The sequence below is a fragment of the Scomber scombrus genome, chromosome 12 (assembly GCF_963691925.1).
Source record: "Scomber scombrus chromosome 12, fScoSco1.1, whole genome shotgun sequence".
In the NCBI taxonomy this organism is placed as follows: Eukaryota; Metazoa; Chordata; class Actinopteri; order Scombriformes; family Scombridae; genus Scomber; species Scomber scombrus.
In genome coordinates this window covers 23572908-23586634 of record NC_084981.1, presented here as the reverse complement: position 1 = coordinate 23586634, position 13727 = coordinate 23572908, and the positions used below count along the sequence as shown (strand labels likewise).

Sequence of the window (13727 nt, the reverse complement as noted above, 5' to 3'; positions counted from 1 at the left end):
TAAATACTGTTGTTGAAAGTTCTTTTGAGAAACAAAAACATTTTTTTACCCAGCAGTGTTCTTTGTTTGGTTTTTGTGTCTCTGGTTTCACATGAAAATATAGAAATCTTTGTCATCATTCATGAAAAAGCAATACAAAGGTCACTTAAAAATGAGAAAGAGACAAAAAGTCCAGAAAAAAGTTCATATTCCAACTGCAGAGGAAAGAAACCAAATCTGGGGGGCAGATCAAGGTTAGCGTCCAGACAAAAAAAAACAACAACTCCCCGCTCTGCCTCTCCCAAAGGATGCTGGGAAGCCGCCCCCGCTAGTCGAGGGGTCCCTGGAAGATGAGTCTGACGAATCCCTGCTCGCCACTCAGCTGTTGGGCGCAGAAAGGGCAGGCGGCGTGGAAGGTGTGTGTGCCGTGGGGCAGCGGGATCTGACTCCAGAAGGCCGCCGTCTTATCTGAGCAAACATGGCCGCAGGGGCTGAAGGCGTGAGTCGGTGGGGCGGCGTCCACGTAAAAACCCGCCTCGCAGCCCAGCCACAGCGGCACGTAGGGCCCTTTAGCTCGGCACATGGGGCACTCCCTGTGGCGGCCCTCCCGGCCCTCCCTCTCCTCACGGTGGTTGCCCCAGTTGTGGTAGCCATGCACGTGGCCACAATGGAGGTAGACCCAGGGCTGCTTCTCGTCCGGCGTGTCCTTGCGACGCATGGAGGGAAAGGCCAGTGTGTTGAAACCCACGGGGCACTGAGGCCGGGCCGCGTTGATCTCCTGCCGCAGCGCCTCCAGGTGCTTGAGGGTGGGCGTGCGCGACAGGCCTTCGGCTGTGCGCCACAGCAGGGTCGCACCGCAGAGGTCGATGAGAGAGCCGTCGACCAGCTCCTGGCTTTCAGTGTCCACCTAAAGAGAGAAACACAGACAGACAGAGAGGTTAAAGAGAGGAAGCTGCTGCAGACAACTTCAGTATAAAAACACAAAATACAGCAGGTCATATTCAGAGTTTAATAAATATCAGATTAACTTATGATGGTGAGCAATGAAAAGTCAGGAAATCACATTAAAGTCATTACAATACATACTGAGGAAAACATGAATGTCTGTGACAAATCACATTGATATACATGCAAAAAAGCCTTAAAATGTGAAGCTCATAGTGCTCAGCTGATCACCACAGTCAGTAAGATTAAAAAACCAAACAGGGACCACAAATACATGTCATTTCAGAACTGGCTGACCAACACAGTCATTGCTCAAGTCCTGCAGCCAGCTTGGCAACAAATAACTATAATACATACTGTAACTTTTCATTTTATTCGTTTTTTCCAGCCTCACTTCATTCAGAAGATATTCTCAATTATTTCATCACTTGTATTATTCTGTCTCCAGACTCTCGGATGGATTTGCGACCCATCCAGTGTTTCCCATCTCACATCTATCCCAAAGCATGCTGGGATAGGTTCCAACCCCACATGACCCCAAACAGGATCAACAGATTAGTGACTGAATGGTTTTTGTTGGATGATTGCCGCCTGCTGCTGTTTGGAGTACTCATATATGACCACCAGGTGGCAGTATAACACGAGTTTTTCCATCTGTGCCTCAGAGGTTCTGCGTGTCTCAGAGAGGAGTCAGGGGACAAACAGCTGGTGGCAAGATGACATGGGAGAATCAAAAGAATGACGACAGGGGACAGAAGAAAGAGCAGCTGGAAGATTTAGTAACAAAGGCACTGAGTTTGGGTGGTGCACAGTCAGATAGAATGGGAATTTCCACATTTAGATAAAAGTGAGGGGGAAGACAGGAAAAAAACCTAGAAGATATAAGAAAGTATTTTTTAAAAGTCACACATGAATGAGGGAGGGGGAGCTCCCATGGATTTCTGATGAGATCACTTATGATGCTGACATCGAGGTCACCGAGTGTCTCGGGGCAAACACGTTTCTGAGGCGGCAGCATTGCACTACCACGAGCTGATGTGTCCCTCCTGGTGACAGTTTTTAACCTTCATTCATCCCGGGAAGATTCGCTGAGCTGAGTGCATGTGTGCCTCTTTATGTCAGCGTCGCAATCAAACACACACACACACACACACACACACACACACACACACACACACACACATTCACATCTGCCCAGTAAAACCACAGTCTGTCTGCTTTTAACCCAACGAGCAACTGGAACGACTTCAGTGTTGTTTTTACTCACTTACTTTACTTCTGCTCACAAGGCCCCTCCTTTAATCATTAACTTACTGCAACATAAAAAACTGTTTGCCTGATCAATAAAAAGCCTCATTCAAGTGTTACAATCTGAGTGAGTCGATTCCATCCATGTGAACATAGACAAACTCTCACCAGACACACACTTATAATTTAATTACACTGAAGCAAATCATTTATCAGCACAAAAGCTTTTATTAAACACAGCAGGGGCTCAGACACTGTATTCTGCTCATTTGTTAGACTCACAACAGCCCCGCAGCACACACACACAGTAAAAAAACAGTGTTTGTGTGTTTGTGTGTGTGTGTATGTGTGTGTGTGTGTGTGTGTTTGTGTGTGTGTGTGTGTGTGTGTGTGTGTGTGTGTGTGTGTGTGTGTGTGTGTGTGTGTGTGTGTGTGTGTGTGTGTGTGTGTGTGTGTGTGTGTGTGCAAACTGCATTGTAAGATACTCCTAATTACGCTGGCTTCAACCTTGTGACAAACTGCAGAAGGACAACCTGCTGACCCTCTGGCAGGGCTGAGTCTTTTCAAAAACTCAAAAGAACACACTCACGAGTCCTTTTCACCTCGCAATAATTTATTACAGATGTTTACAGCTTTGTATTAAATAAACACATCGTTTCATTTCAACACTTTTAGGTGGCATGTGTTTCTAAAGATGGAAATTTGACGGAAAATGAAACAATAAAAAAAACATTCAACATAATAGCTTGGGTGTCTACTGTATTAACACACACACACACACGTACACGTATGTGTGTACACAAGTTATGGTCAGCCCAGGCCGCTTTCTGGCAGACTTGCTGAGCGGACTTTCTCCTCCCATTCAATCAGAACGTCCTTCAGATGTTAACCTTGGCTACAGCAGAGCAGTCATCCCACTGTAAGGCATCGAAGGGAGGGAGCTCCAACTAATAATTCATAATCTGCCAATTATTATTATATTCTTTATTATTTGATTGATTGTTAGTGAAATGTAAAAAAAAAGAAACCCAGAAAAACATGTTATTCACGATGATGTCTTCGATTTTTTAATCAATCTCTTCTTTTTTTTAATTACTTGAAACAATCAATCAGTTGAATCGATGAATCATTGCAGGTTTAGTACACTCTAAATGTGAATTATCTGAAAATCAAACTCCAGGAAAAATGTTGTCAGTGAGCGACAAATTGATTTGGGTTTGTCTCTTTACATCTGCATAATAGTATCTCCTTTAACTCACATAAACCTTCAAAATGTGTCCAAAAATCTCAGATTTTGTCTCTGTTACAGCTTCACCGTCACCCAAAATGAGAAAAGACTCACTCCTGTGTTCAATCAGCACAGCAATTACACCCCATCATGTTCCATCACCGTACATAATGAAAATAGATGCTTTCCCACAGCACGACTATCTAAATTGTCAATCAACTGTGAAATAATGAGCGGTTTCTGTGGTGGCGCATAAAGCACACACAGTTAACTCTGTGGATGTAAAAGGGCAGACGGAGATAAAGGAGCGGCTCATTTGTGCTGCACTGGACAGACTAGAAAACAGGTGGGAGTCCAGATAAAGAGACAGGTTCATGTTTAAACTGCAGACTCATTCACTATGCGTTTGTGTGGAAGGGAAAGATGGAGAAGAGAGAATGTTGAGTGAAATCCATTTAAAACAAATATCTAATCCTATATATTGACAACAACTTAAATCCAATCCACATGCTACCGGTGGCCACGCTGGCAAGACGAGCAGGTGCACTACGATTGGCTGAAAGGCTCTAACGTCAGCTGGAGGATCCCCTTACAAGGTCCTGTTACACACAGCTTTGACAGCCCGGCCTGTTGCCGTGGAGACGGCATCGTGATAACCTCCTGGTGGTGTTAAGCTGTGGCTGACCTCTTCCTGCCAGAGTAACTGTGTCGGTGCGTGAGTGTGAGAGACAGGAAGTGGACGGACGAGGAGGAAAAAGAACAGATGTGTATAATTTCAAAAATCTGGTCACGCAGTAAACTGAACTCATGTCCAACTCATCACTTACATCCAAGTTTGCTCCATATTGAACTTTTAAAATGAGAGCAGCAACTAAAACCAACTTCTCTGCGACCTCTTTGTTCATTTTAATGGTTTTAATAGTTGTGGAGTGTCAGCCGCCTGGGTGCTAAAACACTCTCTGCCTCTTTGTTGTCATTAGAGGGCTTAAATAAAAGATATTCAACATTGTGTGTCTTCTTTAAAAAAGGTCAAATTCTCACATTTAGAAAACACATAAATGCTGCTCTTTTCCAAAGCAGCTCCTCTCTATTAAGGTTAATCTAAAGCCACAATCTAAAGCCACTGGCACAGGCTTGAAATACATGCTCAGCGAACACATCTTGAGCGTGAAACACAAAGCTCTTCAGTGGTTGAATTTGTGTTTTGTATCTTCTCTCACCATCTTTCCTCGCTGCTGTGCCGAGCGGGTCTCACGCAGGGTGAAGACGTTCCCGCAGACTGAGATCTCCCTCCAGACTCCCGGCTTGGAGTCCTGGGTGAAGCCGTGTCGAGGGTGCATCACCAGCACGCCGTTGGTGGTCAACCCGTCCATTTGTCCGTCCGACGTCTTCCACTTTGCAGCTTTCTCCTGAGAAAAAAAAAACAAAACATGGGGAGGTGTGATCAGTACGGGAACAAATGCATTTTATATGTTATTCGTATATTGTTATTTACACTGGAAGCTGGCCAACTCTGTCAGCACTCAACCACAAACGGCTCAACAGGGAGCAGAGCACAATATAGGAAGGAAACAGAGTAATGGAAAATTCTTGACATGTTTAGCAGCATGCTGTTGAGCACACTGATGCCAAAACATCTAAATGAGACGCTACAAATTGAGAAAAAAAAAAGCAAGATTTTTATCTTTTTGGGCAAGTTCAGTGTTGCCTTGGTTAAAGATAGAGATAGAGATATTATATTATCAGAACATAACCAGTACGTCTCTGCTTTCCTTTCCAATTTTCCCCTCTTATTTCCTTGTGATTCTTTCATTTCCTCTTTCATCTTCCTCTGTCGCTCTCGCCTACACATTTCTGGAGCAGCAGACGTTAAGGCAGCTCACCCCGAGGAAGATGTTCTTGGAGGAGTCAAAGCCTGCGGCGTAGATGCGTGCGGTGTAAGGCGGCGTGCGCTGGCACATGATGCGGCAGGCGAAGCGGGAAATAGTGCTTTGGACTGACTGGGTGTCTGCGTTACTCTGGCTGCCCGCCACCGTGTCCGTCACTACAAAGTCTATGGGGCTCTCCGTCGATCGCCCGATCTGGTGGGGAGAGAGAGATGAAGATGTGTTCTGACAAGTTTCACACGAGATAAGTCGACATTTTGTTCCAGCTACTGTATGAGAGACTATAAAACGGCTAAAATAGAAACAAAACCAGCTTTTGTGAGTATAAAACAGCATGTACATCCTTTAAAATGTTGAAATATAGCAAGAATTAAACAGGTAAATGATGCCAGGCTAATAATGTTCAACTGAAAATAGAAACAGCTTTCTCATTTTAAACTGCATGTATGTCGATGACCTTGGAGACGAGTTTTTAGCCGGTTGCATGTCTAACTAGCTACTCTAAAACCTATAATAACGTTAGGGACATTCTGTACTATGATGATGGGCACTTAGCTGCCCCTGACAGCTACCTGAATCACCACTCTGCCATAATCACTGCCTCCCGGAGCATTAATGCTATAATCAGGCAAAGAACGAGGTGACTTTAAAAGACACTAGTCAGCTCTAGAAAGACACATTTCGTCCTTGTCTGTCTTGAGATGAATAATATAAATGATGATGATGTGAAACGCTGAGTAAAATAGGAAACCTTCACAGTTCACACACATCTCATTTCAAGAGTTATGTGGCATAATCGAAAGCTCTACAACAGTTAACAAAATTTTGTTTCCGAGCTCGAGAATGAACTCTAACCTGAGATTTTAAGCCAGAATGGACGAGAAGTCATTAAAGTGCTCAGAAAATGGAAATTTGAACGTCTTCGATTCAAAGACAAACTGGGCAAACTCCGTCTCCATGCTGATGAGATCATGTGATGTGAAAATAAGACAAATGAAAAGCAGATTTTCTTTTTTTACTTTAAACCAAAATCTGATGAATCCTTCATAACGTTACTCTAACAGTGTTGGAACTTTGTTTTATTATGTTTATTTTCTTTTTGTTTCTAACTTGACAAATTAGTGTTGTTAGTCGTTTTTATTGTACGTTTATTTTCACTCATTTTTTATCATTATATTTGGCTTGGTTTGTGTTTTCTGGCTTCATTGATCAATTTGATTTTAAATTGCTGTTTGTTTTATTGTTGCTGTTGCTGTTGCCGTAGTAACCGCTGTGTGGCAGCTAATCAGGATCCAAAAGAAGAAGAAAAATCTGATTAAAAAGCTCCACAACAGCAACGAACTGGAGATGAGTTTTCCTAAACTGCTGTTTCCAATGTCAAAGATGAACCTAAGCTCAACGATTTATGCAGCTCTGGGTTTTCCATCCATAGAGATGACCCAAAATGTGCAGGTTAAATTAGGTTTATACCTTATAGGACTTATAGAGCTATGTGTTCAATAACTGTCTAAATTATACTGCACAATATTCAGATAAAGACGACTAATTACAAAAGACAATTTTGCTGCAGTGCACATCACCATCTTAATGATTTTCACCTAAATTAAATGCACTCTATCAAATTAAATACCATAAGGCTGCTGACACTTTTTAAAATATTACTAACTCTCATTTAAGCCGGTATGGGTGAGTAGTAAAGCAGTAAAGTGGGGGGAAAAGTAGGACTGTAAATTGGTTGTAAGGCTCCAGTCCTGGTGGTAAAAGTTGAGGCTTGTTACCTGGAACATGTCTGTATTGCTGTCATGGGTGTACTCCACCACCACCGTCTGGGCTCGAGACAAAGTGTACGAGATGCTGTGCTGGTCTTTGTTGCTTATGGCCTGGTAGGGACGTGGAGGGAAAAGAAAAGGAGAGATCAATACAGAAGAAGACCTTTAGGCGCTCTCCGATCAAACCCCTTCGTTTAAAATCCACAAGAGGGATGAACCTTAACATGCTTGATAACAAAAACAGCTCTGACATCTGCTCGCTGAGAACAATAGATGGACAGAGGAAGGGTGGAGAGGGTGAAGAGTTCAGTTATATAGTCACTTTCTGGACCCTAATTCAGCCCCCTTTTCTGTCATTCAGGACCACCCACAGGACAGAAAAGGACAATCACTCTTCCAGACTCTAAATTACCAAAAGCTGGCCTCTGTGTGTGTATGTGTGTGTGTGTGGGTGTTTGTGTGTGTGTGTGTGTGTGTGTGTGTGTGTGTGTGTGAGAGAGAGAGTGTCCACAGACAAAAATACATTAAGTACAGATGTTAAACCATAGAAGCAAAGGTCCTCACACTCACACACACACACACACACCACTTTCTGTCCTCCAGTTAATTTAACAGATTTTGGAGGATTTCTGGCCAGCTTTATAACTGATGATGGAAACACACAGACATATGCTTCCCAGGACTTTTTGGTGGAAAACGCTCTGTTACCTTCCACTGAACCGTTCACATTTGTTTCTCTTATAAACCTTCAGCGTGTTCCAGTTAAACGCTGTGTAAAAAAACATCGTTCAAATACCTTTTTTTTCAACTCTTGACAGTCTTTTGAGTTTTTCTGCAAAGGTTTGCTGAATATTCGTGCCTTCTTTTTCTGTCTTGATGGTGTGTGTGTGTGTGTGTGTGTGTGTGTGTGTGTGTGTGTGTGTGTGTGTGTGTGTGTGTGTGTGTGTGTGTGATACTTTTATATCACAGGACACAAAAGCAAACAGAATTTCACAAAAGCCTTTTGGTGGAGCAGCGCAGGTCAACTCAACTGAACTGGGTGTTTTATTTGATGTTGTCAGACAAACAAAATCACACACCTACAAAGAGAACCTCTGCAAAAGACGGAGGAAAGAAAGCCATTTTCTAACCGATACGTGCAGTGTGTATTTTGAATTATTCACTATGTAATAGGAAGACTTGAACTTGAAACTTAAATCACAGCGTAAACTTTCAAGAAGGAAGAAAACTGCTGATGTGTTGGGTTTCAGTGGCTGCAGTTTTGTGGTCCCTGGGTTGACTAAATGATACTGTATTGTGTTTGTGTGTATGTGTGTGTGTGTGTGCGTGTTTTACCTTGGCTGCCTGTGGAGAGCAGGCGACGTGAACTGTGCTGGGTTTCACCCCGTTTGCCTTCGGTCTCTTACAAAGTGCAAAACGGCTTTTACGTCTGCCTCGGTCCCCATTGGGCAGAGAGCCATTGTACCTGCACATACATATGCACACACGCACGCAAAGACATAAACACACACACACAATCACACACCAAAAAAAAAAAACAATAGGGTATTATTGTCTGAGCAGCTGTATAATACGCTGGAAAAACATTGTGGAAAATGTTTGAGGCATTTGGTGCACTCCCTTCGTGCCCCTAAGACCACGCACACACATATTCACACACAAAAAGCAGCCTATACTTTTCATACATGCATGCATCTTTTTTTTTCTTTTTTTTACGAAAGCACATCATGTCCTCATAAACAACAAAGTCCTCCAAACATAACCCCCTGAAAGGCTGAGAAAATAAACACACAGAGAGTCTCATTTAGCCCTGATACATGGTTGAGGAAAGGGGAATAAACAGAGGCGTTCCCTCCGACAGAATAGAGTCTCTGTGAGTCCCGACAACACCGTGACTGTGCTGTTGTGTCTCTGAGAGTGTGTTTCTTGCTTAATATCCTTAAGTAAGAAAACACTGTGAACGGTATGTTTGTATATACAGTATATATAGGTGTGTATGTGTGTGTGTTTAGTTAGTAGCCAGAAAATATCGTTTCTGAGAAGTGGCTTAAACTGATCCAGCTGCAGTCGATGCTTCAATGCAAGAAGAGGGGCTCCCAAAAAAAGAAGCATCATAAAAATCAATATATCTCAGTCAAGAAAGCGAAACGTAGCCATCGACACCAATAATGCAAAAAACAATAATAAGCAAAAGTTTTGGATTGGTGAAGGAACTCGTATAAAGTGCAGCCAATAATTTAACCGCTGCGGTGGAGCTATTGGATTTCCAGGTATAAATGCATGTGAAGCACACTCAAATTGCCTATTCCCTGAATATACAGAGGTTTTATTCCTTACTGCGCACACGTGTTTTCGATAAGCCGTCACCAGCGTGAAGTGATATTCCTGCTAGCAGCACCGTGGCTTTGTAAACATTACCACATACATAAACACTGCTCGCCACTTTAACATTGTTATGACATCCAGAAGCCGCAAAAAGTTATGGACTCCTGTGACTTCACTGATGTACTGTCATCGTACTCAAACTGCAATAAATGCAATGTCGTAATTCAGCGAAAGATGGCACGGACCTGATCAGAGATTCAATTCTTCCAACAGCTTTTTATTTTATTAGTTATGACTTTTGTAAGTTTCGTTCAACGGATTTTGAAGCATTATTCATATATTGAATTACTGTCATTATTCATTGTTTTTTCAGCTATTGAAATCATCATACTTTAAATTTGGGATCTTTTAAAATGTGTTGCAATATCAACAAATATTATATTTAAAGAGTGAATTCACCACTGTGAATGTGATGATTTCTTAAAACTGTGGTATGTGGTAGAAGAGTGCAATTATTTTTTAAATCGGTGCCCCATAACTGGAGAAAACTGAGAAAAAGGCTGTAGATTCCCCATACCGCTCTTCAGGTGGGATCCTACACGACCAGAATGCATTGCGCACATCCTGTCCAATCATCTACTGACGGTGTATTTGCAGAACGCAGGCAGCGAGTGCTGAGACAAACTTTCAGGGACAAAGTTAGTGAGCATATGTTTAATGAAACATATATTCATTTACGAAACATTTTTCCTAATTGATTTTGGATATATCGAATCAACGGGCGAGGATTATACAAAAAAAAACGGTGCACTGGAGTCAGTTATGTCGATCATTGCAGGAAGCTCTGGGTGCAGGTAACATGGACAGAAGTTAAACATTGTTTAATTGCATTATACTACAAACATTGTGATGACAGACACAATGCTGGTTGAAAATCAGCCAAGTTTCCCTTTAATTATTCAGCTGACGAAGTTTTCCCACACAAGTAAATAAATGAATTCAGTTTTCAACAAACATTTGGACATCTCCAAAATCGTTTAAGCATGTGCCACTGGTCTAAACTTTCAAAAAGCAAACTTTTAATGCTTCAGAACTTTTTTAGTGATTCTAGTTTCCACATACTGGACACAGAAACAGAAAAATAGAAAAATAAGTAGAGTTCATAGTGTAGTTTTTCACAAGGACTGCATGTGTAATATCTAAAAAACTTTCTGTTAAGTAAAATACGAAAACATAAATAAGAAAATACAAGACTAAACGCTGCAACTCCCATTTTTTGATCCTGCACAGCAACAAGTGTAATACAATGAGCCGTCCTGTATGGAGCGTGTCTCTGACCAATCAGATTCCTTAAATGAACCCACCCACTGTACTGAGTCCAGTAAAGACGGCACAGACAGGTCATACAGACGCCCAGCCCGCAGCTAAATGTTTTTGTTTGACTGGAGAGAGAGCAGATCTGCTGGGATCAAACAACGCTGGGAGGGTTTATGAGTAACCATGGTGAAAGAACAGAGCCGCAGCAACGTTTGGGAAGAGTAACCATGGCAAGAAGCGTAACCATGGTGAAGTTTAGCCCTGTATCCGGAGAGAGGGCAGGGCAGTCTGCCGGAGTAAAGCTCAAAGTGTTGCTGGCAGTTAAAACCCAGGTTCCCATGGGTAGCAGCAATGTGTGCCTGTAAATACACATATTCAAATGTTCTCTAAACAATGACAGAAAGGCCGAGGGTTAAAAAAGAAGTTAGTGTGTTTGTGCGCATATACAGGTTGTTCGTACGTTGCAGGATGGACCAAAGTTAGGAAAAGAAAGTGTTTTTGTGTGTTCAGACACATACGCTAATCTTCAATTCTCAATTAGCAACAAGCTTGTGAGTGTGTGCCCTGAAAACACTAGTAAACTAAAGCCCAGTGTGCAGCAACAAGCTACCTTCACAGTAAACACATAAAAATATAAAGACAGCCTGTGTGAGTAATTGCTGCCTATGATTGAGTCATTCACTGTGTCTCTGTTTACATGTGTTAACATCACAAACTTATTAGACTGAAGATAGACACTCCCAAAAATGTACAAGGTCATTTTTCTTGAAAAACATTCAGCGCTTAGTAGATAGTAGATGTTAAAAAGTAGATATGAGACGATACAGTAGATTTTTATCTTCAGTAAAAAACAAATATACACCGTGTAGATGGGAACTGTTAGACAGAGAGAGAATATTTATTTCAGTGAGCTCCGTCTCCACATGTGAAGCTGTCTCAGAAATAACCATGTGGCAATTACCACGGCAACCAGTGCAAAATCCCATATTTCAATTGACTCCCACTGAAAAAAAGCGTCAACTTCTCTCTTCTAGTCTCTAAATTCAGGCCCCTCTAATAGGTGTGCTGGTGATCATTTTGGAAATTATTGCTAAGTTAATAAGATTTAAAGACTTATAGTAGCTTCGATGTCGCTGCTGTGTGCAGGCGTTGATCGACAGAAGTAGTGATTGACAGTTTGCTCGCCTGCCAGCTCTCCCGGCTCCGGGACTCCCACTGAGACGGACTTTCAGAGTTTCTGTTTAAAGAATAAAGTGATTTTTCGGCAGGCGTGCAGTTATACTGACTGTGTTTGTGGTTCGGGAGTTACACTAACAAGACCCAAACTGGATGCTGTCATGCAATATTTCAGGAAGTTTAAAGCTACTTCATTATGATATCTCAATGTTATGGGGTCCGAGGTTTCGGAGCGTGTTTCCAGAGTTTTAAAGGCAACACCTCGCACTCCATGGAGAAGATCGCACCAAATATAAGCTGCAACTCTGGACTTTAAACCAGCTCCACTGCAAACTTATGGATGATGTCTATGCTTATAACATTAGAGACACTTGAGGTTTATGGCATACAGTAGAGGTGAAGATTCAACCTGCACGTATGAAAATATATATGTAGAAACAATTACTATGCTAATACAGAATCTCAGACATACTGTATATAGACAGACAGAGGTGGATTCGGAGGTTGGACTGCAGCGCATAGAGTGATGTCACAGCTGTTTAAAAAGCCACATGGGTGTCCAGTATGCATGTAAACAGATCGTCTCCAGAGACGCCGCAGCATTCCTCTGGACTAGGCCATTAGCATCACTGGGCTTCAAACATGGTAATGTCGGACAGGGGTTAGTGAGGAGGTCAGACACAACACTGTGCTACGTGTTGACGGGGTAGTATCCATTAGTATCTGCGTGTGTGTGTCTGTTCTTGGTCACACAGGAGTCACAGTTAAATCCAAGCACTTGTTTCATCCAGCTGGGAGCACCAGATGGGTGGAGTTTACTGCAGCTAAAGCTTTTTAATTTACACAATCATTAAAATGTTCTATACTGGCTTCTAAGTAATTCACTGCAATTGTCTTTCATCTAGCAAACTAAAACAAACCATAATTGTATAATCAGCTACAGAGAAATGAAAGCAAACATTTTTGTATGAGAGAGTGAGTTCAATTGATGGACAGCGTGTGGGATTCTTTGGTTTTTAACAGGTTTTGATCCCACACACCTTTGACTAAGATGTTATGGTGTGTGCAGGATGCCTTTTGAAGTTTATGGCAAAGAAAAGTGAAACCCTTTATCTTCACGAGTCACTTCACACCTTCTACTGAACGTGACAAAAAGAGGGATGCTGTCAGCACTTGGTCACATGGTCAGTTTTAGGACGGTAATGCATCAATTTAGGATGTGATCGAGAATGTATTGTGCTTTTTACTTTAGCTGCATTTTTCATTGCATTCTTTCAGAGAAGCCTAATGCTAATTTGATGGATTATTTGCAACTAATCACTGCATAAGCTTCTGCGCTCTATATAATATTAAAGCTGTCTTATGTGTGTGTTTCTACTCATATGTGTTTGTCTTGGAGAAATGTTGCAGTGACTTTATACGAAATTGCAGCTTACTGATAGTAAACAGGTTGTCAGAGGTCAGAGGTTAAAACCTGGTGCTAATGCCAGAGTTAAGGGCTCAACTCCCACTTAGGCCACACAATAAGTATCCATTTCCAGCACTGTAATGCGTATTAAAATGTTTGCTACACTTAGAGCAGGCTTACTTGCAGTACAATGTGTGTCACTACTCGTGTCATCCAGCGAAAAACTGCCCCTGTTGACCCTTTAAAAATGGTGGCCTGACCTAGATTTAAAAAAATTAGGAGTGGAAAAAGCCGAGCAAAACGGAAAACTGGGGTTCTCCCTTGTAAAGGCATGGAACTGCGTTTACTGCTCATTGCGTTTTTTTCCACTAGGGAAAATTTCCACGGTCATCTCCCTGACAATACTGCTCCAGAACAACAAACTGTGAGTCAGCTGAGAGACCAAC

At 42.1% G+C, this 13727-nt stretch overlaps 1 protein-coding gene across 1 annotated transcript in view; it reads right to left on the bottom strand.

Moving 5' to 3' along the window:
- Positions 1-272: 272 nt before the first annotated feature.
- The window catches only part of peli1b (pellino E3 ubiquitin protein ligase 1b), a 42310-nt gene continuing 28855 nt past the window's right edge, over positions 273-13727 (bottom strand). Inside the window, exons 3-7 of the mRNA XM_062430385.1 lie at positions 8391-8520; positions 7065-7166; positions 5284-5481; positions 4621-4809; positions 273-886 (exon numbers count right to left, since the gene is read on the bottom strand). Of these exons, the coding sequence (XP_062286369.1) occupies positions 308-886; positions 4621-4809; positions 5284-5481; positions 7065-7166; positions 8391-8520 (1198 nt within the window). The 3' untranslated portion in view covers positions 273-307. The remainder of the gene's footprint in view (positions 887-4620; positions 4810-5283; positions 5482-7064; positions 7167-8390; positions 8521-13727) is intronic.